Source organism: Alternaria metachromatica, assembly GCF_023757995.1.
Source record: "Alternaria metachromatica strain BMP 0045 chromosome Unknown scaffold_35, whole genome shotgun sequence".
NCBI lineage: Eukaryota > Fungi > Ascomycota > Dothideomycetes > Pleosporales > Pleosporaceae > Alternaria > Alternaria metachromatica.
The window spans coordinates 35,402-60,334 of NW_026055526.1; the positions used below are offsets into that span (position 1 = coordinate 35,402).

At 53.8% G+C, this 24,933-nt stretch overlaps 13 protein-coding genes across 13 annotated transcripts; 6 read left to right on the plus strand and 7 right to left on the minus strand.

The window, feature by feature from the left end:
* Window positions 1-289: 289 nt before the first annotated feature.
* On the minus strand, window positions 290-2,100 carry J4E83_009622 (uncharacterized protein; the record flags this gene model as incomplete). The annotated part of the gene is made up of 6 exons (XM_049336507.1): window positions 290-408; window positions 470-560; window positions 620-1,356; window positions 1,409-1,417; window positions 1,603-1,879; window positions 1,933-2,100. The coding sequence occupies 6 exons, from the start codon at window positions 2,098-2,100 to the stop codon at window positions 290-292; spliced, it is 1,401 nt and encodes a 466-aa protein (XP_049184288.1).
* A 683-nt stretch (window positions 2,101-2,783) lies between these two features.
* On the plus strand, window positions 2,784-4,594 carry J4E83_009623 (uncharacterized protein; the record flags this gene model as incomplete). The annotated part of the gene is made up of 4 exons (XM_049336508.1): window positions 2,784-2,856; window positions 2,910-4,126; window positions 4,178-4,282; window positions 4,343-4,594. 4 exons carry the CDS (start codon window positions 2,784-2,786, stop codon window positions 4,592-4,594), a joined length of 1,647 nt encoding a protein of 548 aa, XP_049184289.1.
* A 159-nt stretch (window positions 4,595-4,753) lies between these two features.
* On the minus strand, window positions 4,754-5,908 carry J4E83_009624 (uncharacterized protein; the record flags this gene model as incomplete). Its single annotated transcript, XM_049336509.1, has 1 exon — window positions 4,754-5,908. The coding sequence occupies one exon, from the start codon at window positions 5,906-5,908 to the stop codon at window positions 4,754-4,756; it is 1,155 nt and encodes a 384-aa protein (XP_049184290.1).
* A 629-nt stretch (window positions 5,909-6,537) lies between these two features.
* J4E83_009625 (uncharacterized protein) lies at window positions 6,538-7,305 on the plus strand (the record flags this gene model as incomplete). The annotated part of the gene is made up of 2 exons (XM_049336510.1): window positions 6,538-6,576; window positions 6,727-7,305. The coding sequence occupies 2 exons, from the start codon at window positions 6,538-6,540 to the stop codon at window positions 7,303-7,305; spliced, it is 618 nt and encodes a 205-aa protein (XP_049184291.1).
* A 1,654-nt stretch (window positions 7,306-8,959) lies between these two features.
* Window positions 8,960-9,797, plus strand: J4E83_009626 (uncharacterized protein; the record flags this gene model as incomplete). Its single annotated transcript, XM_049336511.1, has 2 exons — window positions 8,960-8,964; window positions 9,017-9,797. 2 exons carry the CDS (start codon window positions 8,960-8,962, stop codon window positions 9,795-9,797), a joined length of 786 nt encoding a protein of 261 aa, XP_049184292.1.
* A 23-nt stretch (window positions 9,798-9,820) lies between these two features.
* On the plus strand, window positions 9,821-10,574 carry J4E83_009627 (uncharacterized protein; the record flags this gene model as incomplete). Its single annotated transcript, XM_049336512.1, has 2 exons — window positions 9,821-9,829; window positions 9,930-10,574. 2 exons carry the CDS (start codon window positions 9,821-9,823, stop codon window positions 10,572-10,574), a joined length of 654 nt encoding a protein of 217 aa, XP_049184293.1.
* Window positions 10,575-10,714: 140 nt separating this feature from the next.
* J4E83_009628 (uncharacterized protein) lies at window positions 10,715-11,946 on the minus strand (the record flags this gene model as incomplete). The annotated part of the gene is made up of 3 exons (XM_049336513.1): window positions 10,715-11,204; window positions 11,263-11,747; window positions 11,797-11,946. The coding sequence occupies 3 exons, from the start codon at window positions 11,944-11,946 to the stop codon at window positions 10,715-10,717; spliced, it is 1,125 nt and encodes a 374-aa protein (XP_049184294.1).
* A 1,293-nt stretch (window positions 11,947-13,239) lies between these two features.
* J4E83_009629 (uncharacterized protein) lies at window positions 13,240-15,186 on the minus strand (the record flags this gene model as incomplete). Its single annotated transcript, XM_049336514.1, has 5 exons — window positions 13,240-13,802; window positions 13,851-14,869; window positions 14,920-15,019; window positions 15,070-15,114; window positions 15,165-15,186. The coding sequence occupies 5 exons, from the start codon at window positions 15,184-15,186 to the stop codon at window positions 13,240-13,242; spliced, it is 1,749 nt and encodes a 582-aa protein (XP_049184295.1).
* A 336-nt stretch (window positions 15,187-15,522) lies between these two features.
* On the plus strand, window positions 15,523-17,007 carry J4E83_009630 (uncharacterized protein; the record flags this gene model as incomplete). Its single annotated transcript, XM_049336515.1, has 1 exon — window positions 15,523-17,007. The coding sequence occupies one exon, from the start codon at window positions 15,523-15,525 to the stop codon at window positions 17,005-17,007; it is 1,485 nt and encodes a 494-aa protein (XP_049184296.1).
* Window positions 17,008-17,669: 662 nt separating this feature from the next.
* On the plus strand, window positions 17,670-18,216 carry J4E83_009631 (uncharacterized protein; the record flags this gene model as incomplete). The annotated part of the gene is made up of 3 exons (XM_049336516.1): window positions 17,670-17,744; window positions 17,813-17,999; window positions 18,059-18,216. The coding sequence occupies 3 exons, from the start codon at window positions 17,670-17,672 to the stop codon at window positions 18,214-18,216; spliced, it is 420 nt and encodes a 139-aa protein (XP_049184297.1).
* Window positions 18,217-18,572: 356 nt separating this feature from the next.
* Window positions 18,573-20,165, minus strand: J4E83_009632 (uncharacterized protein; the record flags this gene model as incomplete). The annotated part of the gene is made up of 1 exon (XM_049336517.1): window positions 18,573-20,165. One exon carries the CDS (start codon window positions 20,163-20,165, stop codon window positions 18,573-18,575), a length of 1,593 nt encoding a protein of 530 aa, XP_049184298.1.
* Window positions 20,166-20,901: 736 nt separating this feature from the next.
* On the minus strand, window positions 20,902-21,981 carry J4E83_009633 (uncharacterized protein; the record flags this gene model as incomplete). Its single annotated transcript, XM_049336518.1, has 3 exons — window positions 20,902-21,028; window positions 21,084-21,522; window positions 21,573-21,981. The coding sequence occupies 3 exons, from the start codon at window positions 21,979-21,981 to the stop codon at window positions 20,902-20,904; spliced, it is 975 nt and encodes a 324-aa protein (XP_049184299.1).
* A 339-nt stretch (window positions 21,982-22,320) lies between these two features.
* J4E83_009634 (uncharacterized protein) lies at window positions 22,321-24,532 on the minus strand (the record flags this gene model as incomplete). The annotated part of the gene is made up of 3 exons (XM_049336519.1): window positions 22,321-22,724; window positions 22,776-24,144; window positions 24,197-24,532. 3 exons carry the CDS (start codon window positions 24,530-24,532, stop codon window positions 22,321-22,323), a joined length of 2,109 nt encoding a protein of 702 aa, XP_049184300.1.
* Between the last annotated feature and the right edge of the window lie 401 nt (window positions 24,533-24,933).

A 24,933-nucleotide genomic window follows, 5' to 3' on the forward strand; every position in this document is an offset into this window, starting at 1 on the left:
GAATAAAATTGAGCAAGTCTGGAGCCTACATCGCCACCAGATCACCTGTCTTGTATGCTTCCATGTTGATGTAGGCTGTAGGTCTGTCCAGTTTTTTTCCTGGTTGACATGGTGATTACCACCGCATTAATCATCATGCAGGAGCGAATGGTCGACATTGCAGACAGTCAGATACAGCAGTGTTCGGGACATTTCGCAGAATACAAGATGCTGTAGTGCGACGCCGAAGTTGCAAGTGGTAGAATGTGCGATATCGAAGTATGCTCATATAAGTACAAAAAAAGGACATTTACACAGCTTTCAAGCACTCATCGATGATAGCAGACACCTGCAGGCATTCTTCATCGCGCATCTTGTTCGTGAAGACCTGGATGGCAGTCGGTGCACCATCCACGAGCTTGGGATCATCTGCATTGAATACATTAGCTTGCGTCTCAAACGCGTACAAAGAGTCAAGACGGCGACTTACAACTCGGGCCTACTTGGCCTGGACCCATGACAAAAGGCTCAGCATCTAGAGCGCTTGAGGCTTTACCAAAGGGAAGTACGCATGCGGGATACTGGCTTGACGTTAACAATGCTCTCTACAGCCACTTCGAGATGGGTAAGCATGACTTACATCCAATACGTTCAACAGTAGCGTATACGGCGGTAACCCGTATGTATCGTGCGCGACCGCAGTGTGCTGTGCAGCCGGACCGATTACTCCGTCCAATTTCTGCTCCTTCCAAATCTTCCTCCACTCATCTTGGATAGCATCCCGCTTGACATTGAGCGCAGCTAATTTCTTGATGCCCTCCAGGCCCTTGCAGTCGTCCAGGAAGTCACACTTGAAGGAATGGAAAACCTCCATGGACTGGATAACTGAAGGAACAACAGGCTCACCGCTAGCGGCTACATGCGTCGGGGGAGTGTCGTCAAGCATAAAGAAGGCAAACGCGAGGGCTAGCGCATTGGCGACCTGAGTGCGCGCCGGCGCGATAGGAACCACCTCGTGGCCCTTTGCTTCGAGCGCGCTGACAGCTTGTGCTAGCGCTCTTTTAACCGGCGGATGCAAGGGGAAGGCTGAGTCCTCGGCCAAAAGACCCAGTCTTAGCTTCGGCGCGCTCGGTGGTACTTCTAGGCTTCTCCAAGGAACGTCGAGAGCAGAGGCGTCGTACAAGGCTGGTCTCACTGATAGGAGTGACCGACACAGAATGCCTAGAGCTTGTATGTCGTTTGCGAGGGGACCAGCGGACGGGTTGAAGAAGTTGTTGCCAGCGGATACGGGCGATATTTGTCCGCCATCTGGAATGCGCGCTGTAGAGGGCTTGAAGCCGTAGGTGCCACAGCAAAGAGCGGGTATGCGGATTGATCCTAGTGTAGATCAGCAAGTCTGATCACTACAACTTCGACGACATGTACTGACCTGCAATGTCTGTTCCAACACCGAGTGGAGATCCTCGAAATCCAACAAGGGCACCTTCGCCTCCGCTCGACCCTCCCGCAGTGAGGGCAGTGTTGTGAGGGTTCAAAGTACGCCCGAAAATGTTGTTCTGTGAGTCAGCCGTCTGTATCCCATTAGTTCATGAGCTTTCTTGATGTCGAGATGGGACAGTGAACTTGCCATCATGGTCTGAGGGATATTGGTCTTGACATATACGACTGCGCCTAGCTCGAGCAAGATATCCACAAGCGGGGAGTTCTCCTTCGACGCCGCATGGTCCAGGAACGAAACAAACCCAATAGTGGCCGCTGAGCCAGCGACCTGGAAAGCGTCCTTGATACTGATGGGTAAACCGTGGAGAGGGCCTACGATACGGCCGCTTGCTCTTTCACTGTCGAGGAAGCGTGCTCGCTCCTGTGCTTCAGGGAAGTATGTCTCTGTAAGGCAAGACAGCTACAACGCTACTTTAGTGGCTTGCCCTTCATTGTGAGTGAGATGGAACTGACCAGCTGCTGTGCCATAGCTGCTCTCTTCGAGAACGCTATGGTAACCTCCAGTGACGACAAAGTACCATCCTTTAGCTGCTTCAACAGCTCTTCAACGGTATACTTCTCGGTAATCTCAAGTTCCTTCTCATTCAACAGTCCCGACTTTCGTGCAATGCCCATCTTCATCAAGCGATTTGGATGTTCCGAAAGCGGCATTTGAAGCATGTCCGTGACTGATGTTGGAAGAATCCATTCTTTTGGTATCTTCTCGCGACTCGACTGCTGCTTCGCAGCAACTTTACTTTCCCATGAAGCGGAAGCCATATTTGATGAACAAAGGGAATTGCAAAGTCTCGGAAAGATTCGAGTTGAAGAGATACGGGCTGGACGCGTAATATTGGTAATGACAAGCATCCGGGGATGCTAAGATATGTATATGATTAGAATACTCAGATGCCGTAGTATCTATCCGTAGCTGAATAATGCGGGGTCCAGATCTCGTCCGCATGATCGCGAGGCAAAGTGTTGATATCTGGCCGTGTCGGAGCAACATTTCGTTTCGTGTCTGAGCGGCAGACGTTAGCGCGACACTACCCCACAGCCGCCAGCGCCAAGCCGGTGGGTTATTTAATTCGCAATTCGCCCAATTCGCCCCGTTCGCCTGCGGAAACACGCAATCCGGGGTTCGAGATAGGGATGCGCAGATAACGTACAGAACACAGCTGACACTGCCTCAGCGGTCGCTGTGGTATATATACGCACGAAAGCTCTGGATAACAGTGGGGAAGATATCCACGCAACAAGCTCCATGCCTGTGATAGACAACCTCTTCAACGCGATTATTTTTGTTTCGTACCCTCCTGAGAGCGATGGCCGACAGCAATGGCTCCAGACCGGATGATGGCACTTTTTGGGCTCCGGGAACGCTACGACTAGAGGATTGTAAGACTCGCATTTGCCGCTGTAAAGACCGCACACTGACTGTCCCGCTGTAGTGACGGGACCCGCAACGGACGTCATCCTCCACCCAGTGCCTAGCACCGAACCAGATGACCCCTTGAACTGGAGCAAATTGCGCAAGACCATCAACTTCGGCTTGACCGGCTTCTTTGTCCTTTGGACATTTGTACAGCTCCAGAGCGGCACGACATCATGGGGTCAAATTGCGCCTGAACTGAGCTTCAGCAACGATCAGCTGAACAATGGAGGCGCTATGAGCTGTGCTGGGCTTGCAGTCGGCTGCATGCTCTTCATGCCGTTCGTACACAAGTACGGACGACGACCTCTGTACCTGCTCAGCTCTGCGCTCCAGTTGAGTGGAGTGTTGTGGCAGACCCAGATGGCGAACTATGGTGACTATTTGGGCAGCAACTTCCTTGCTGGACTGGGCGGTGCTATCAGCGAGGCCGTCATCCAGATCACCATTGCCGATTTGTTCTTCGTCCATCAACATGGAACGATGAACGCATGGTACCTCGTCTTCACGTCCGTGGGTGCCTCCCTCGGCCCGGTAGCCGCCGGCTTCGTTGTGGAGTCGCAGGGCTGGAGATGGATCTGGTGGTGGTGCACAATCTTCCTCGGTCTAAACTTCGTCCTCGTCATGTTCTTTTTCGAAGAGTCCAAGTACGTCCCTTTCCTCAATGGTCAGAGTGTGCCACATACGGCTGGCACTTCTGGCTCGGATGGACTCGAGGACGGCCGTCCCGACTCAGGGCTGCAAAAGGCCACAGACGGCAAAGGCGACGCAAAGCACACCGCCATGGAGCGCATACAATCCCGAATTGACACCTCCTTACCACGAAAGACTTATCGTCAGCGCATGGCCATCGTCACCCCTTCCAATCAACGCATCGGCCACCACTTCTACCAGCCAATCGTTGTCTTGTTCACTTTCCCTGCCGTGGCCTTTGCTGCACTCACTTATGGTACCCTGCTGGCGTGCATGGCATTGATGAGCTCATTACAGGCCGTCTACCTGTTGCAACCACCATACAACTTTGGAGCTTCTGGCGTTGGACTCATGAACATTGCTCCGTTCGTTGGCACGTTCTTTGGATTCTTCGCGGGTGGTTTCCTGAACGACAGATCGATCATGTACTTCGCCAGGCGGAATGGAGGCATTTACGAACCAGAGATGCGCCTGTGGATCACTCTTATCTCAGCAATCCTGCTCCCGGGCGGTATCCTGATGTTTGGGCTAGCCTTAGCCAGGGTATGTTGGTAACACCTGGCTGTAATGATGGTTCACTAATAGCTTCTTCAGGGTCTGCACTGGATGATATTGGCCGTAGGATTCGGGCTGTTCGGTTTCACATTTGTCCTAGCTAGTGGTGTCGCGCTATCATACGTGACAGATTGCTATCAAGAGGTGAGTCGACAGCTCCCAGTCTATTCGAAGCGGAGTTCCCACTGACATGACCACCTTCAGATCCTCGGAGATGCTATGATAGGCATCGTCTTTGTCCGGAACCTATTCGCCGTGGTCATCCTCTTCGCACTCACGCCGTGGACGAACAATATGGGTATACAGAACGTCTCCATCATCACGGCGGCTGTATGCTTTGCGATCTTGCTAATCCCCATCCCCTTGCTATTGTGGGGCAAGAAGATCAGGGTTGCGACGGCGACGAAATACAAGCGCATGGCAATGCGACAGCCAGCCCATAGAACACTTGAGTAGTGTTCATGATGGGTATCGCATCGCTACGCTGTTCCTGGGAAAAGCAGAGCGGTTGGAGTGTCCCTGCACAAACAACTTCTTATGGTATCTTCATCCCACCCAGATGCTTTCCACCAAGGCATTGTCTTTTGGGCTGTGTGCTCTCCATAGTCGAGAGCTTCATTGTGGAAGCCACGAAACGATCTCGCTCCAATGTATTTGAGCCGTACTATCTTTGATGACCCAGAATGCCATGAGTTGCTTCTTGACCTTTGTTCGCAATTCTTTCGAAAACTCAATGACGACGTCGATCTTGTCGAGCGCCATTTCGCGCTGAGCAGAATCGACCAGCTCGAAGCAAGCAAATACATATGGGATAATGGCGCCCGGAACCGAGCGCTTGGTGATTTGGAGTATCATCCGCAGCTCTTCGAAGATAGCATTTGAAATGACAGTGCCTCTCGCTGACGCTGTGCCATATGGATGTCGCAGTCGATGTACAATAAGCAGCACCGACCAGCGATATAGTTTGGCTTGAGACATGATGCTAGCCACCTCTTCCTGTAAAAAACGGCTGATTTGCTCAACGGGCAGGATTGGCGTCCAGGCCTCGACGGCGACTTCGATGTCGTTCAGGGCTTGCGCAACCTCGGATAGATCGAGGTTAGGATTCTGGCGTAGCGAGTCCATGATCTTGCAAACATCGTAGAGGTACGGTAGCATAGGCCAGGCAATTCCCATATATCGATCAACAGTATCATCGTCCTCGTGGACCTCGAGCCGCAGGGTTGGAGCCTCGCCCCGTATGATGCACTCTTCAGTCTCCGCCTGGATGAGGCAGATGACGAAGGCCTGACAGTCCGGACTGAGCTCCACTGTCGATTCGTATATGGGCTTGATGATGTCGAGAGTGTGTCGACAGATCTCTAATGAGCTCCCGGATATGTGCAGGGCAAACGTGATGGCGCTCACTGCAAGCATCAACACGGTCTGAACGTCTCCAGGGTCGACGGCTTTAACAGACCGTAAAGTGGAAACGGCAGAGGCAGCCCGCCTGTGGCCAATGACTCGGTCCTCATGGTTTGGGCCAGGCTCGTACTCGCAAGCTAGGAGGGCCGCGGTGGCTATCAACGAATCTTGTACCCACGACGTTGCGTTGTGGAGCTGACGCGCGAAGGCTTTGTGGTGGCAGATGCGGAAGCTTGGCGCGATGAGGAACTGGTCGATGCGCGTTTGGCCTTGGGATACGCCCTTGACGAGGTGCATCTCCCGCTCACTCAGATCCGCGAACGGGGATGGAGCCCTGGGCAGCGCGACTATGTCCCAATCCGGCATCGCTGGGCTCGCGGCCGAGGCTGGGCATCTGGGTGACGAAGAAGCAACAGAGAGGCTGTCGCTCCGAGCCGTCTGTAGCGGGCTGCGTGTCGTACCCTCGGTGCGCTGATACCGAGGTTTGCGGCCAGCAGTGCCAACTGGTCGTAGGGTCTGGCATGAGTTGCGGAGGCGTTGGCATCGCTCGCAGGCATCCTGGCCGGGGACGCGCCTGCATCTCTCTTTCACGGCATGGCACCTGTCGCATGCTCGTCTTGCTGGCGGTCTGGCCATCGCGGGCGCTCTCCGGTGGGTCGCAGTGGATACATGCTCAGTGAAGGGTGGTGTCTGGAGAGCAGGCAAGGTAGCTGAAACACCGGCGGATGCTGAGTAACGAAACACGTGCCGTCCGGCAATCCCCGCGTCGCTGGCTTCGATCAACCGAGAAAGACATCGACCTGGGATCTTGTTGTATACACTGGGATATACATTTGTGAGTTGATAATACGATCATGATGTAAGTATTTATTTTGCTCGTTTTCGTCGCGTGTCGAATTTTGGTAAGTTAGTGAGAGATCCATGGAAGGAACGCCCCGCAGACTGGAGCTTCATGGGCGTTCACGGAAAGCACGCGTCTCTATGACGCGGCTGCCATGGAGGGAAAGCGCAACAGTCCTCAACATCGCGACTGGGTAAAACTTCCAAGGTTTGCGAGGCCCAATATCGACGTTCTGCTCATCCACCATCACTCATCCTCATCTCTTATCTTTCATCTCTCATCTCTTACCTCATTCCTCATTCTCATTCTTCCTCTCCTATCTCTCATCAATACCCCGCAACAGAACAAAAAGCAGAAGAAACCGAAACCGTCTGCAGCGGTGTTGGAGTCAAGGCTCCAGATTGCATACACTAGCTTCACTGCACGAGCCCCGGCAACTCTGAAGCCAACCGAAGTACCTATCGACATCGGTTCCCTGGCAGAATGGGTGACTCTGCTGAACACGCCGACTGAGTTTGGGCTCCCGTTGAGTTCGCGGAGGAAGGAACAGACCCGGACCAAGTTCGACACCGCCATGGACCTCACCAATGCGGGTGTCGCATACCTTGAGAACGTTATGCCTGCACTAGTCAAGGCAAACATGGCGATGAAAGAAAGGCTCAGATCACCTGCTAGCGAATCCATGATGACCGATGGCTCTCCACCGCCTCTTGGTCAGTATACAGCAGATGATGGTCCGCTCCCGTGCACGTCGTCGCTCCACTTCAACGACTGCAGCGGCACAGCAGATGAATTCGCCTCTGCGCCTGACAGAACGACTAGCGAGACAGCAATGATCGACGCTCCGCCTCTGTCTCCGGAGGAAGCTGTGTGCGAGCAGGGTGCGGGTGGTCCAAGCCAATTTGGCGAGTACGAAGAGTAAGTCGTGCAGTCATACAGCAATACAGCTGCTTACCGTAAACAGCGGCCTCATGATCGAACGCTGAGCAGCATCTGCCTTCGCCCGAAGACTGGATGTGCACACCAGACGAAGACCTGGCGCACGGCGTCATGGACGAGCAAGCCGACGACGGCACAACCTTCCAGCAGCCTGCCGAGGCGTCGCAGGAAGGCACGGCACCCCGACCCCCTCGCCCTCGGCTGGTGATACCAAACAAGCCGGCCCTTGAGCCACGACAGCTGGGCGAGACAGATCTACCAGTGGTCGTACGCATCCCGCGGAGCGATGATCCCAACAGCCGCCATGGTGACGTTAACTACAACAGCATCCCAGAAGATACAACAAATGCGATCACCAGCGCGATGACTAATGTACTGCTCGATTCACAGGGCACGCGCAGGTTGCAATGGGCGACAGCCGGAATCCGGTACCTGGTCGGCCCACCCATGCGTTAGCAACGCTGTCGCTGCAAAGGGTGCCAGAAATTCCACGTGGAAGCAGGCTGGGCATGACCGTACGCTTGCCTGCGATACATGTATCGAGAAGCACCGACCGTGCATCAGGCTAGAACAATTGGAGGGCGAAGAGGATCACTCGGTGGTTTGGTGTGCGCTGCCAGATGAGCTCCGACAAGGCTCAAAGCTAGGAGACATCACCTTCTGGATGCGTGTGAAATGATGGCTCAAGATAGCTTAGTTTCGCTAAAGACTCGGTGAAGGGCGGTAACAAGCCTGCTTATCAACGCTAGTTACATCGACTTTTGAATCTCTCTCACCTATGGCTGCACCGTGAGGTCCGTACTTTAGGTAATTAACGCTCATGCGCTCCCTCTGCCAATCTCTCTTCCACGTCCTTCTTACCTCACGTCTCGAGATTCGCCAACTACATTGTCAAGGACAAGCCGCGATGGAGGCCGAATGGCCTTTAAACGAGTATGAAACGTCTCGCCATTCACATAACCAAGCTAATCATAAAACAGCTCTCGGAAGACGGCGAACGCTATCCCCGATGATGGAAAACCAGGTCTAGAAACTTGCCCCAAACGACGGTATGGAAATGTCGACGTGAAAGGTCCAATGGAAGCCTGGATCCACGATGTCTTCCTTGGAGTAGTACACACACACATAAGCCTGTCGAGCTTCAGGTTGCACACATCCCCCGTGACAGCTGCCAGACGTTCCCGCTCGCCAAGTATGACGGTAGCTACAACAGCCGACACTGCGTCTCAAGCACTGGCATCAGTGTTATGGCGTGAGTACCACCCAACATGCTACGCTAGAATTCTGCTAATCATCTTCGCTAGATCTACATACATTGACGAGAGAGCTATCACGTACAACCGCGCGCGCGTACAGTGAAGGATCTCTTGGGGGTTCTCACCATATACACCTGGACAGCCGTTTTATTTCGCACCTCCAAAACTCTGCTAAGATTCATGTAGCCATCGAAATGCAAGTGAAGCCAGAAGGCCGGCCGCAAACTGCACCACATAGAGGTGGTCCGCGCGTTGCTCCGCAATGCTCCTGCCTGTTTTGTATCTCTCACCTTTGTGTATCGCTCACAACAACACCTACACTCCACGACAGCCAGTCGCCCACGCCGTTACAGCGCAACGACTACCGAACCTTCTCGCAGCATGAGGTAAGTACTACTCGGCACGCTCCACTGAAGCTCTACTAACCATCTTTATCAGCGACCTTCCCGTCTTCCTGATCGATAACCGAGCAAGAAGTGACAGCAGCAGCTCCGGCGAGAACGGGCTTTCACAAGCTTTTTGTGACTCACTGGAGAATCCGCACGACACCTCTGAGGATGACAAGGCCATGTACCCCGTCAACAATGAGCCAATCATCCTAGACCTCAACCCTGAGCTGCGCTACGAGCAAGTCAAGGTTACCGGATCACCAGAGGCCTGGGTTGACAGTGTGCTACCAGGAGCGGTGATTGCGCGCAACGTACCAGTTCCGCTCGCCTTCGATGACATCCCCCATGACCTCCGTCAAAGCTTCCCGCTTGTCAAGTTCAATGGTTCCTACAGCTGCCGGAACTACGGCCTGCACCAGCAGGTCGCTGATGACAAGATGTGCATGAGAGCACTGACGACCCCGGACGGATGCGAGAACCCAGAGTGCTGGTTCCAGCACCTGCCGCCTACCACGGACCACATCGCATTCTATCTGTCGCTGGGACCACTCGGCAAGAAGCTGATCTACAACCTCACGAAGAACTTCGTGGCACAGTACCCGAAGTATCGTCATGGAGAAACGTCCAAGGTTGGAAAGCGGCCCATTGGGCAGATAACTGCTAGCATCAGCGAGGAGCAGAGGTACGAGGTTGTGCCGACCGGCCTCATAAAGTACAGCTGCGTCAAGATAACTGCGCTCAAGTCGGGCATCCTAGGCGATCTCTTCAGGCATGGGACGAACTGCACGCCAGTGGTGCCGAACACAAAGCTCAGCTCCACGGTGAAATGAGGCTCTGACTCCTGGTGCCAGCCATGTCTGGCGTACACCTGGGTTCCCGTCGCCCCTTTTGGGAGGAGGTCCTCATTCCACCGTCCAAAGGCGAACTGGCCGACGACAGAGTTGGGAATTGACAAAGCGTAGGACGACGCAGTCACAACGCTCTCGTGGGCCCCGAAGACCCCCGTTGCAGCGCTCTCGCAAGCCCCAAAGACCCCAAATATACCAATCCCTTCTGTGGTTAGCTTGACGCTGGACCAGCTCAAGACGCAGAAGAACCCGGCTGCTCGAAAACGTGCTCTAGCAATAACTGCTGCAGCGCAACCTGGCGCGGCTTCTACTCTTCCTAGAATAACCCCACGCGCACAGCCCGCAGCTTCTGTTACTTCATCTGAAAACACCATCAAGAAGACCGTGCAGAAGACAGCGAACACCAGGAAGAGGTCAGCTACCAAGTCAAGGGTACCGCCAGTGGCGAACATGGAGTCAATAAACGACGCAAATAACTTCGACTTCCACCAGGCCAAAGCAGAGAAACCACGCAAGCCTCGCATGCTTGAGGAGGACGGAACGTTCACGGACAGGGCACCGGTACCGGGAAAGGCCGCAAAAAAGGAGATAGACGCATGGGCAGAGGCTCAGATGCGTACCAATCCCGATGTTGCCGCGATGAACAATGAAGATATCGAGCTCGCTACGCCCGAGACAATTGATGGGAGTGAGGATGGAGAAGACTCGGATGTGGCGAGTACTGCATGTGCTCACGACGAAGTCTTCACATTCCAGTAACGATTCAGCCTCAGCCTGCAGCTCCTCCTATGTCTTCGCCCATGACTACCTCAACGGCTACCACCCCCAGATACCTCACACATCCGGCTCCGTACGATCAGTGGATGTCTTGGCTTTCATGCGATTCATTAAAAGATATATCAATGCGCTATCCCCAAAAAAGACCTCGCCTTCTGATCAGACATCGACCTTGCATCACTCTCAATCGTAACCGTAACCGTATTCGTCGTCAAAATCTGATCCTCCTCATACACCGTCCCCCGTCGACTCCGTCCCATCTCTTCATCCTCCAAAATACCCCTCTGACTCCAGTCATCTCCTTGATCCTCAATCACCGTCCAGCGCCCCTCCTTCCCTTTGCCCATCGCATGAACAGTCGTGGTTGTAGTAGAGTGTTGACTTTGGTTCAACCGGGACAAGGGGACGCTTTGGTTGGTTTTGGTATGCGAGCGCGAGTAAGAAGATATGGTTTCCTTGAAGAAAACGCGGAGAACGGGGATGGAAGCGGCGATGATGGCGGTAGCGGTTTCGACGCCGGTCCAGATGGTGAGCTCTTTGCCGTTGTAGGAGAAGTCTTTTTGGCCGAGTTGGATTACGTAGACGCCTTTTACTATGGCGCAGACACCGGATCTGGGGAAGTCGTGTTAGCACTGCTGCTCATCAGTCGTGTAGGCTCGAAGTGACTTACAATACACCCATGCTCATGGCGATGCCCACTCCGATCTTCTCGCGGAGCTTCAGTTGTAATCCCCATATCAGGTACCATGGAAGCAGCGCTAGCGCAAAGTCTGCCGCAGCGCACCACGCAGCGTTGAAGATACCGTAGTCGATTGAGTGGCTAGAGTCCCAGCATGTCCCTGGGAGATCTTTGTTCCAAGCTTTCGCCATCGGCTGGCACTGGACCCAGGTAGCCAGCGCACTTGGCAGCATTATGAGGAAGAGGGTCACGATGCAGAACCATACGAACCCGCGTAGGTAACCTGAGGTAAGGCGGAGGAGCGTGACGCCGAAGGATATCTTCGAGAGAGTAGAGGCGAAGCAGGAGATCGATGCGGCGACGGACATTCCGACTGCGATGGTCATGAGGTATTTGGGGTTGACATCTTCCAGTCGTTTTCCAAATCCTAATTGTTGTCCAACTTGGGTGATGATAGCCTGCGCGAGAAGGAGTACCTGTTCATTCCCGTTAGAGACATCATACAGATGGAAGACGTCGACTTACCCATGAGACAGTCAGGATGTGATCATCCCACCAAAGCCCTTGCTTCCTCGATAACTTCGCATAGAATCTCAAAGCCAGAAACCCTCCACTCAATATCGTCAACATCCACGTTACTCCAGCAATTACAGGGCCATTATCCGGCACACCCATCTCGGTGCGGATCAGTCTGGAGGACCACCAATTCGTATAAGCCCGAGAGAATATGCAGTCATGCGTACTGAGCGTGCATGCGAGGATCGTAGCGAAAAAAGGCAAAGAAAGGCTGTGGGGATGGGAACCATGAAGAAGGATCAGCTACCGGCACATCGCACACGGTCCCGATCATACCCAATGCCTGTAGTCCATCATCTCGGTATTCGCCGTACACTGGGGCGGAAACAAAGAGTGGTAGTGATGGGATGCTAGATCGACTACTTGACACGCGACATGGCGTGTTTGGAATCGGTACACTAGAAGCATGTCGTCGGGAAGTGGAGTCGGATCAGGCTAGTATGGCGAAAACACCACAGATGCCGCAATATGTCTAGTAATGGGTACAAGTGCACTGCTCGAGCGTTAAGCCTGTAGAAGGAAGCGGCGCCGTTAGCTGCACGTCCGGCAACGATTTCCAGCCAAGCGTTCATGTAGCGACGGAGAAGCCTGAGAGAACACGATCGTCTAGCGGGCTGAACTGGGATAGACCCTCCAGGTACCTGGGCCCCGGAAATGAACCACGCGGCATGGCAGCGTTGCGACCTGAAGGAAGGAGTTGAGTCGTCTACATGAGGCGACGGGCGCTCCGTGCAGATGTGCGTCTAGGAAGTCTCAGACCCGCGGGATGTGCGATCGATTATACGATTCGTCGGTCCGATCATGCAGCCACTGGATCTCGAGTTCTAGGCCATTAGCGTCGCCATATGAAATCGCATGCACTTGTGCGACCACGCGACTATGCGATGATCATATTCTCCATGGGATTTCGGGAGTTCAAAGTAACTTTCGGTGACAGAAGCCTCTTGACGCCCGAAGCTAGAAGGTGCCGCAAACTTTGTGGGCGGCGCTGGAGTGACGCGGCGTCGGTGTCAAAAGGCCGGCGTTACCGAGCTACCACATGGCAATAGAGTTTGCGCCACATTTAGCACGCAAGACACCCGCTAGCTCAGACACGAGCAAAGAATATGTGTGGTCGCCGATAGCTCGCGCTGGGCTGAACGATTGAACTGGGCGGGATGATTTGCCCGAAATTTTGACGTTGGGCTGAAGCGACGAACGTGCACAAAGGCCTGTGATAAATCCGGTGAATGGCGGGAAGGTTCGGAATCAAGTCCGCAACGACTCTTGCTACTGAGTATGTATTCAGGCTATATTGGACGGCTGATCCCCAAGCCGGCCTGTTTCCCATCCTTATACCACAAAGATGTACCCGCAACTGCTACTGGAGCATCGCCGCCAGTGTATCATACTCTACCCCTTTTTGTTGAACTGCTTCAGCTTGTCCTGCACGGCTTGCTTGAGATCAAATCCTTGCATCACGCTGCCCCTCCTCTTCCTTTGCTCGATCTCAGCCTTGACTTCGGCCACGATCTCGTCAATCTCCGCCTCGGGATCATCCGCAATACCCAGGAGAGGCATCTTGGCGTGACTCTTGACACTGTCTGACGAGTTGGTCCTCGCTAGCCTTTCTCGTCGAATCTCTTCCCGTGCTGCCTTCTCAATGGCAGGATCATCGTATGTGGTGGCTGCCGCTGGGGGCGCACGAGCCGTCTGAAGTTGAACGAGCTGCTTGCGGATGGGGAACGACCGCGAAAAGACAGCAAATGATCCGGCCACACCGATGAGAGTGTAGAAGTAAACCCGTGCCCAGATCTTGATAGTATCCGAAAAGCCAAGAAGGATGAAGGGAGCGACTACGAACGCAAACACAGTCTGTGTAAGGACGACGCAGAAGAGGTCGTAGTATCGCTTCGAAGGTAGAGGTGATTTCCCGTCTGGCGTCATGAACAGCGGACGGATCAATCGGCGGCCATCTGGTGAATGTCAGCATGAAAGCAGATAGCGCATCATCAGAGACCTACTCTTCGCAGCAGTTTGTACAAGAGCTGCCAGAATGAAGGCCATGTAATAGCCAGGGTAGAATCCATGCCAGAATGCGCTAGTCACAAATGTGGCTAGCGTAGCCCTGAAGCCAGGTTTCTGTCCCTTCGGTGTCACACGAAGATACATGTAGTTCTTCAGCCAAGTGTTGGTGTTGATGTTCCAGAAACCAAGGTAAGCACGAGCATTCTGCGCGGCCTCAATTTCGAGTGGCTTGATGTTGGTGAGACGGTCCCATTTAGCTCGACCAGTCTTGGGGTCAAGACCGTTGTAGCCGATTCCGGAGAGGATACACGATCCCTCAGACAGACTCCAAACTGCGTAGTACTTCATACGCGTGGTAAGACCAAGCATGTAGAGCTGCCAGATCCTGCGGAAAAGGTTGTATTGCATGTACTCGTCGCCAAGGTAGAAGTCAGGGTAGTACCAGCTGGAGAATTTGATGAACGCGACCAGCCAGAGAGTTCCGTAGACTCCTTTGATTACAGCAGGCATACCGCTGCGAGGAATCTTCCGCTTCTTGCGCGTTGGCGGTGCCTTGGATGGATCGGTGCCTGGTGGGAGGGTGAACATGGTGGTAGTGATGTACTGGCTGTAATCGGCGTAGTCAAAGGCTGGGCCAGCCATGAGGGCAGGAAAGAAAAAGACATAGCCGACGTAGTCGATCATGCTGGGCATTGTCCGGATAGCGTGGGCGCGCTGTTGTTCGGACAGCTCAGAGTCCGGAAGGCGACCATCCTGGACGTTCCAGCAGAAAGCAGTCAGCTTCATGACCAGGACCATTTGAGCTCCGGTGATGTCAAAGACGGACGGGTCATTCACCGCTTGTCGGTAGATGTGATTCACCGACATGTGGCCCATAAGGAATACGAATCCGATCCATGGCATGTACGGCGAATGAATTCTGGAAGAGATGAGGTAGGCCCCGCCAGCACTGATGAAGATAGTTCGCAGGCCGGTCCATAAGTCAAAAAGGCCAACAAGGTAGAACATGGAGACGCTGGAGCCATTAACACCAATTCATCCAAAGCAAGATTTGATGAGCCTCACGTAATGACGAAGACATTCTTTTTCCACGGGTCCTTGTCGGGAATCCTTTTCAATACGGCAGCTAGAGGATACGACAGGTAGAAGGAGAAAATGAGCTTGACTGGGTGGAGTCAGCAGAACATCAGCCACACGTACCATGCGAGATCTTACGCTCATCAGCCGAGTTCCCAAGCGCACCAGCCACATATTCAAAAGCTACATCATGGTCAGTATTGGTGGTAGTGGCTCAGCATGCTAACACGTACGTGCGTTGATGTAGGGCAGCATGGTGCCAACTGTCAAGTGGACTTGAGTCCAAACCCGGGAGACAAGAAGGGAACCAGAAGCGGTGAGAGTTGAGAACAGCGGTATTATATGTAAGGCATCGGTCCTGTGTCGGGCGGCGGAAAGTTAAGTGAGAGTATGCAGACGCAGGTGCATGGTGGGTGAGCAGCCAAGATGACGTCGGGGCACGTTTGCCGAGGCCCGTGCAGGGCAGCTCAGCGCTCACTGGCCAGCAAATTCGCGATAGAGTTGGGACGCGACTTCGCGAATCCTCCACGCGCGCAACCACGGCGATAACGCCCTGATAACGCACCTCGATAACGGAACTCCGTCGCTGACATGGCCACGACGTACAACCTCGAGCCGAACCCGACGGCCAAAGTCGTCCTGCACACGACCACGGGCGATCTCGAGATCGAGCTCTTCGCCAAGCAGACGCCCATCACATCGCGCAACTTCCTGCAGCTGTGCCTCGATGGCTACTACGACAACACCGTCTTCCACCGCCTGGTCAAGGGCTTCATCCTGCAGGGCGGCGACCCCACGGGCACGGGGCAGGGCGGAGAGAGCAGCTACGATGGCGAGCCCTTTGCCGACGAGTTCCACAGCCGGCTGAAGTACACGCGACGGGGGCTGCTGGGCATGGCCAACACGGGCAAGAAGGACGACAATGGCAGCCAGTTCTTCTTCACCCTCGCAGCCACGCCAGAGCTGCAGGGCAAGAACACCATGTTCGGCAGGGTAGCCGGCGACACCATCTACAACCTGATGAAGATGGCCGAGGCCGAGATACGCGACGGCAGCGACGACCAGCCCATGTACCCCACCAAGGTCACGGGCGCCGAGATCATCATAAACCCGTTCGAGGACATGGTCAAGAGGGTGCAGGTGGCTACGACGAATGAGTCCGAGACCAAGAAGCCGAAGAAGGCGAAGAGGAAGGCTGGCAAGAACGTGCTCAGCTTTGGCGATGAAGCCGAGGCTGATGCGGCGCCGGTCGCGAAGAAGCCCAAGTTCAACACCAAGCTAGTCAGCGCAGGGGAGGAGAAGCCTGCCTCGAAAGCACCCGAGGACACGAGAGAGATACCCATACGCAAACCGTCGCGAAAGTCGCCGCCACGATCCCCGTCGCCCAAACCTGCGCACAAAGCCACTCCCAAATCACCACCCAAACCCAAAGCGCGCACCCCACCACGAGAACTCTCGCCTGAGTCCGAGAAGCGATCGAAGTTAGACCGCGTCAACCAGCAGATTGCCGACCTCAAGGCATCGATGAAGCGGAACACAGCTGCCCAAGATACAGGGCCAGCCAGGAAGAAGTCGCTACTGGAGTCAATGGTACCGTCAACTACAACACGGGGACGGAAACGCGGAGCAGGCGGCAATTCAAAGGACGAGCAGTCAGCGCTGGACATTCTCAACCGGTTCAAATCAAAGCTGGACTCAGCAGACTCCACTGCCGCCCCGAAGATGGCCATCCCAACATTACCAGAGGAAGCACCGAGCAATCAAGGCAACGGAGACGCGAACGGAGCCGACGAAGAAGAAGAAGGTGCATGTGATCTACATTTCATAGTAGGATGCCAGTCCTGTAAAGCCTGGGACAAGCAGGATGAGGAGGAGTCAGACGACGATGCAGGGTGGATGTCGCATTCGCTCAGTTTTGCAAAAGACAGGTTAGGGAAAGACTTGGAGTGGAAGCGGAAAAACGAAGAGGAGTTGTTGGTTATTGACCCAAGAGAGGAGGCCAAGCGGCATAAAGCTGAAGGGAAAAAGGACAAAAAAGCGCGCGAGGATGCAAAGGCAACTAAGGTCAAGGCTTGATGTAGTTTCGATACCCAGGGTTTTCGTTTGACCGGAGAGGACTGGTCAACGTCTCGCGACATGTGGAAGTACTGGATATAGGGCCTATCTGCTCGAGCACGGTACCTGCCAATACACCCATGATATTCCCCTCGTCACTTTGATCTGTAATCCCATAGCCTGCCTTCCGCATCGGTCCTGTCGTATCTCGACAAATTTACGTGCCTTCACCACGTCACGCACGTGGGAGATACGCGAGCGGTGTGAAGGCGGAGAAGAGTAGCGGGCAAGACTGCGCCCTTCCGTATCTTACCGTCACCTTCACTTTTCCCGCCGTATATCATGAACCTTCTGCCACCTGAACTCTGCTCACACACACTCTACCACCCTAACAACAATTTCGACATCAGCGACGTCTGTCATTGATCCTCTGATACTTACCAACAGCTTGACCACCCATCTCCAACAAGTAAGTTCTCCAGCTGCCCAACATTTCCCCACGTGAGCGGGCTCGCGCCTTAGAGAGTGGTCGCAACAGCTCAAGACAGCCGCTCACGGACTCGCCCTCTGCGTTTCCCTCCCGCCATCGCTGGACGTGATCGCTACTATGATCATCTCCGGCGCCTGCAGCATCACACGCCATCCAGCCCTACTAACACTCACCAGTTTCGTCATCCACCACAATGCCGATCACCTGGACCAACCCAGAGGTACTCGAGCGCCTGTTCATCGCAACCCTCGCAAGCTTCGATAACAAAGTACATCCATCCTCACACTACAATCCCTCCCAACCACCCATACCATACTAACCACCCGCTCCCTCCAGGTAAACATCCGCTCAATCGCCACTCTCTACGGCGGCGAAATGACCTACGACGCACTTGAGAACCGGATGCGCAAGTTCAAGAAAGCAGCTACCGCGCTCAAGGACGAGTCCGCCGACCGTGAAGATACTCCCAAGAGCGTCGCGAAGCCGCGCGCGAAGAAGGGCAGTGCTAGTCCGGTCAAGGGTGGTAAGTGTTTTGCGCCACTGAGTGATAAGATAAGATGGACGTACTGACTAAATGTACAGCTGTCAAGACCGGTCGCGTCACCAAGAAGAAGGCTCCGGCTGCTCCCAAGATCAAGCCTGAGCCAGTCTTTGAGGAGGAGGAGGGTATTCAGGGTCTTGTTGAGGAGGACCTAGAGGCTGGTCAAGAGGTCATTGACGAGATTGAGGAGGAGGTCTAGAGGGTTTGGTATCTTCAGGGCTTCTGCTGGTCATTGAGCACATCTGGATCCGACGCTTTGGACGCTCTGTGGGCTTCTCTAACGACCTGAACATGTTTGCGCTCTTGCATGCCTGTGCTTCGCTGTCGACGCGGACGCGCTGAGACTAGCAGTCAGTCAGAAAAGTCGAATCGAAATCATCGGGCGCGCGTTAGCTTCTATGCTACGCAAGTATACTCAATGCAATGACTACAATGTGTACCTCTGGTCATCCAAGCTTCCGCCTTCCTTCTGAATACATACTGTACACTCTCTAAATCCAGGTAGATCCGCTCACTCCAGCACTCACATCCCCCATATCCTCTCCACATCTCACCCTACTCCAACAGATCAAACCTCTTCCTCCCCTGCGGCGTCGGCGTGACAGGTACATACCCACCACTCCTCCCTCCATCCTCATCCTCATCCCCATCACTATCCTCTGCCGTTGGTGTCCCACCTCCAGCCAAATGACCCATTTTATCTCCATCGAATATCATACCACTACGCCTACCACTCCTCGGCGCATCCCCTAGTGTCATCGGCCGCGTCGCACTACCGTTTACTGATGAAGGCGAAGGCGTCAATGGTGCTGGGAGTGCCGAGAGCCGGAGGGTCGGTAAGGGAGAAGAGTGTAAGCTGGAGAACACGTCGTCGTATTTTTGAGCTAGGATCTCGGAGCTTTGGCGATGATGCGTGCTGATGTTGAGTCCCTGTTCGAGGGCTGCAGCGAGGGCTTCGATGTCGCCGGTGGAAACGGAACGGGGGCGGGTTGGGCGCAGTGGAGCTTGAGTAGCCACTACTTGTTCGCCGTCCACCTTCTTCTTGCCTAATATGTCTTCGGGCCAGTCATCGTAGGGCGGCGAACGGATGTAACCCGCAGGTTGTAGGCGACCGAGTTTAGAAGCCTTTTGTGCTAGCTTCTCGTTCGCTTTGATCAGTCTCTCCTTGTCCTGCAGCAGGACAGCGATGTCAGAACGCAGTTCACGGTTCTCGGCCATGAGCGCAATCGCATGATTACGCGATCGCTCGACCTCGTTGTCGTTCATTGGAGATGAAGACGATTGCAGAGTCTGGTGTTCGTGTTTGTTATAACCTTGACGAATACCATAACGCTCCAATGGTACATGACGCTCCTGTTGCATGGCTTCGTAGAGATAGTTCATCCTGATGCCTTCTGCAACTTCCTTCGGGAGTTGCTCTGATGTTGCAACAGTCGTAAGCGGTTTGCCTGTACGCATATGAGCGATACGGGGGCCGACTACCATGTCCAGAAACGCACGCAAGCGTTCTTGAACGATCGTCTGCCACGATTCGTACTGTGACCCTTTTTGTGGCTTCAGATGGTTTGCCAACTTGTGCAAGTCTTCCAACTTCGACTGTGCGGTCTCGAGGGCTTTCATCGTCGTAGCGTCATTCTTAGATGATGTACCTTCTTCTGCAGCCAGAATACTGTGTTTCATCTTCTCCGGATCGGCGAAGCGAATCAACAACGTGTGGACTATCGGGCGCGATAACCGAATGCGATCACAGATGGAGTCCAACACAATCAGATCGAAGCCATATCCATCACCCGCCTCTTGTGTCTTTGCCAGGAACTCTCCCAGCGCAACCCACCCACGCGTGTCCATATTGTCGATTTGTGCATACCAAGCCTCTGGGGATTCCGGCAGCTCAACGACCTCGTAGTATAGTATCCAGATGAGGAAATTGGAGAGCTGCGTGACGTTTAGGGCGTCTACAAATGCTTTGGCGAACCTCGAGATGATGAGTGGTGACGCTGCTGGTACCGGTGATGACGACGGTGGCGTGAGCACTGGATTCTGTACTTCTGGCTCGCGAGATCTGCCGAAGAATCTTCGAAAGCCATTCTGACGCCGCTCAGGTTGAGAGACAGGAGATCCGGATGACGTTGGAGTCGAAGGCCGCATGTTAGTAGATGGTGTAAGACGGTCCGGCCTAGACTTCCTGCCCATCCTGAGTATTGAGGGCTTACGTTGAAGCTTGTCTGATGAGGCCATCGCTGTTCGTGGTTGCGGAGAGCTTCGATGCGGAAACAGTGTAGACTGGTTGAGGCTGCGTGCTGGTTGAATTTTGCTTACAGCACTCGCGGTGAAGCACTGGTAACTGTTTACTCGATGTCAAGTGATTGAATTCACTACGTTGTAGTAATCTTTGCTGATGGTTGTGACTAACGTGGAAGAGCGATTGATCGGATGCAGTCTAGGAGGGACTGATTGAATCGCTCATACCAAGCCAGGTAGACTGTGGAAAGTGGCAACTTCACACGGATTCACTCCAGAGGCTGCAGGTGAGTGGCTCCTGATGATAGGGACTGCTACCATGGTGCAACCCAATTCCTGCGCAATGTCAATCCACAGCTGCCCGATCATAGTCTCGTCCGAGCACCGAGCAGCATTTGTCGAAACGCTGATCTCGATCATTCGTATTGCAGAAGGACGGACAACTGATGTTTCACCGGCCGCAACTTATTCGTCTGAACAGTGGCTGCCTTCACTTCGGAGTATGTTGAGGTGATTCTTCATATATCTCGCATGGAAGTCGTTAACAGTGTGATTTGATTCGTCTACGTCCGTTTTCCTATGGGTATGTATCGTGTAGTAAAGTGCGTGTCGGTATGGTAGCTGCCTGGGTATATTCTCGGCTCTAATCTTCATCGTGACTTAGTTGCTCGTCATCCGCAAACATCTTCGGCAGATATAGTTTCGTGTTCTCGTATACCAGGAACGTAACAACAGTGGTCGGGATAACCCGGAGCGTGTTGGGGATGACACTGTGAAGGTTAGCTTTGCTTTCCACTGGTGCTTAGAGTACACGGGCTTTCTTACCCCTTGTAAAACGCCAGGAACCCTTCGTTCTGGTACGTCTTCCTGAGCACATCTAGCAGGCCGTTGTACTGCTGTGCAGCGTTGTATTGCTGCAACCGCGCCCGTATAGGTTGGTACGGGTACGTGATTGCTCCGGCAAGTAGCTTGCTTCCACCGCTCATGTACACATATTCCCAATTGCTCAGCTTGTCTTGCCCGCCGATATGCGTCCCCCTTCTCTTCTTCATATTCTCGTATATGCTGAACTGTACAGCGCCGTGCAGCACACCCAGTGACGAAGGCAGGAAGCCTGCCCAAAGGCCCTTCAATCCTCGGGTTTCGTATACGTGTTGGAGGCCAATCTTCATGGACTTGTATGCGGCAGGGTGGTTTGCGCCGCGCTCGAGCATGCGCGTTTTCACGACCCAGATTGGGTTGGTGCAGGCACCGGTGAGGAGACCTAGCAAATGGTTAGCGATGCCCATGTGAGTTTTATATCTCCGAACATACCAGCGATGATACTCGCAGAGAAGAACTCGGCACTTCCCAGGTGCTCGCCCTTCTGCCTCCTACTTTGGAACAATTCTTTCAGGTTTCCATAGAACAGGAAGTATAGACCCCAACCCAGACTGTTACCGAGAAGGTTCGGCCATAGTCCCCTGTATAGTGCGCGTACGCCTCCTTCATCTCTGATGACGTTCCGCAGAATTCGGTAGGAGTCGCCAGGTCGCGATCGACTGGTGGTGTTGAGTTGCAGGCGGTTCTTCAGCAGATCGAGTGGATGGGCAGCGAGACAAGAGACAACGCCAGCGCTGAACCCGGCTACACTCTCAACCAGAGAGGCTGATAAGGCGCTCCGGGGCACGTTTGCTCGTTTGGTTTTATCATTTTGCTCTACGGGTGGGAATGCGCGGGGCATTGCGGGTTCGGATGGTGGGTCGTCCAAATCGGCAGGAACATCCTCAGGCTCGGTGGGATGAAGATGGTGCTGAGAACGTTGCGATATCGGTGCTATATCATGGCTGCTGCTGTGCGTGACTGGAATCTGCGCCGATGATCGTGGAGGGGAGAAGATGTCGGATGCGGACTCGGTGGAAGCTTGGGCCCACCTGCGGAGCTACTACCCGCGAACAGCTCGCGTGGGACTACGTCACCGCACGTGGCCGATACACTCGCACTTCACGAAGGCAGCTGCGATGATCGCTTCACTAAAGGGAAGTCTATTATAGACACACTAAACATACATGCCGCACCTCTTTTATACGCCCGCGCCAAACTTCTGGTCCGAGCAACAAGTCGCCGACGCCGCACTCTCAGGCTTCTTCTCCTCACCAAACGCCATACGACTCAACTTATCCACAAGCGTACTTCCCTGCTTAACACCGCTCGGAACGCTGCAATAGCTGGGCGGAATGTCCATACAAGGATTGCGTGTGAAGAAGTTGCGTGGTCGCAATAACAGCGTCATGGGCTCAGCGGGCATAATCGGAAAGTCTTCCGGTGATGGGAAATGCGTGATTCCGAATGTGTGCCACAGTACGACATCGGTGTTGTCGAGGTTCTCGTTGGGGTTGGCTTCGATCCAGGCGGGTATGCCTTGGGATGGCTCGCCAGATGTCTGGGGGACGTGACGGCCTGCTGGGTGGAGTTGTGTGTCGTCGTCTATGGTAGGTCAGCTGAGGACTCCGCACTTAGTTCTCTGGAGATACTTACACTTCGTGACATGTACCGCATGTCTCGCGAAACCGGCGCGCTTCCATACCAAACTTCCAGGCTTGGGTAGCAGATCAGGCACTTCTCTGCTGACCAGCTTGTAGGAAGCTGGCTTCTTACTGTATGGGTTGAGCTTGTTCGTATTGGCCATCTCCCACGTCCTACTCGTTCCGCCATTGTAGTCAGTTGCCGCCTGCTCAGGGGTGCTGAGCTTCGTCTTCTTCGCGTAGAAAGCGTTGCCGTACTTGTTCTCTGCGCTGCCAACTTCGCCTTCTCCACGCATCGCGTCGACCATGAAGACGGTGTTCTCCGGTCCGTCAATGTTTGGATCAATGCGCATGCAGAAGAGATGCTGGTGGTTGTGCGCGTTCACTCCGGGGTACACCTCGGTTCCCCAGCCCTTGAGGTCTTCACCTGGGAGCATCGCGTAGGTGTTCAAGATTCCAGTGAGTTTGATCTCCAGCTGGATGGTTCCGTCAAGGTGGAATATCCAGTATACGCAGTACTCGTAGTTTGCAGCTGTGAAGATTTGCGAGATGATAAGTTTGCGAGCACGAGTAACCGTAACACTGTCATCGCGGAAATCCGTGTGCTTAAACAGGATACCAGCATCTTCCTCGTGAACGCAGATAGCATTCTTGATCGTTGTAGCCTGGCCGGCGCGGTTGACAAAAGCAGCGTCCATGTAGTGAATCGCACCCTTGCAGTCACAGCCCAGGCTAAGTGAGTTGGTCATGTAGCCTCCGCCGTATTCTCCCAGATCGAAAGCGTGCTTGCGCTGATGTGGGTGTTCTGGGTTGCCGTAAGGCACGACCATCTCTGCGAGCGATAGGCGCCAGAAGGTGTCGCGAACGGTGCCCTTGTCGTCAAATGTGATGTTGGACAGAACGAGGCCTTCACGGTAGTTGAAGCCGATGTGAAACTTCCAGTTCGCCCAGCTGATGTATCGTCCGTCTAACTTGAATGAGACGCCTTCCGGCTGCGTGATGTTGATGGGCTTCAAATCTGTCTTGAAACCACCTTCAGCCTCGATAGCAGCTGCGTGATAGTTGTTTGGCGGGGCCTGATTCAGCGGTCGACGAACTGGTGGGACGTCAATGTGAATGATCTCCTGGGTGTCGGAGTTGTAGATTGGGCAGAAGTCCAATGGGTACGTGTATTGACAGTCATCGGGATGTGGGCGATAGTACATGAGCGCCTGCTGAAGACGAACTTTGGTGCCGAATCGCTCATCGTAACCAATTGTCCAGGGATCGCAGTACACTTTATGCATGTCCTCTGGTGGAATGCCGATCAGGCCGCATTGTTCAATGACCTTTGGATCTTTCCGCACAATCGTCTCAACAATCTGCAGGTCTTCCATTGTAATCTAGATCCAAATCAGCAGGGCCAAATCCGCACTCACACACTCTCTAACGTACAAGTGGCTGAACATCATCAGTCAGCGCCCAGCTAATGATCTTGCCTTCGGTCAAATCTGCATGTCCATCGTACACTTTGCTGCCTCGGCCGATGCAAACTACATCAGCAACTCGATGTGGTCTTGGTGTATGCTCGGGATCTTTCAGCCAGCTCATCATCTCCGCTTTACGCGGCTCCAACAAGGTGATGGCGTTGAAAAACACATCGCTGTGCTCTTTTCGGATGATAGCGACTGCGCGTTCAATCTCTGATTCGCTCAAAGGATCAAATGGGTGTGGAGGCTCTCCAATTCCCGTAATATGCGAGGCTGCTTGCTTCAATCGGTCGAGCGCCATAGTATGAATAGGTTGTGAGGGTGGTCGGATAAGGTTGATCACTCCAAGCTGTCAGGGTCCAGCGGGGTCTTATATACTGGAGGCAGATCAACGGTCTAACGGCATCGCAGCGCGATCTCAGATATCTTCCTTCGAATCGAATCACGGCCTATTGGCGAATCGGTCAAGTCATTAACGCATTGTATCATTCCCATCTGTCAACTCAGTCTTGAACGTTGTTATCAACACGATAAGAAGAGGCCGCGGGACTGTCGCGCCTTCCTTGGTTAGCCTGCCCCACTTCTCCACGCACCTTGTCCTCTGGGCACGATGCACCGCGTGTATGACAGCTACCATCTCTGGACGCTGCACTGTTCTTCCATCGTCTATTCATTGAAAATGTAAGTGTCTTCGCGAAATCC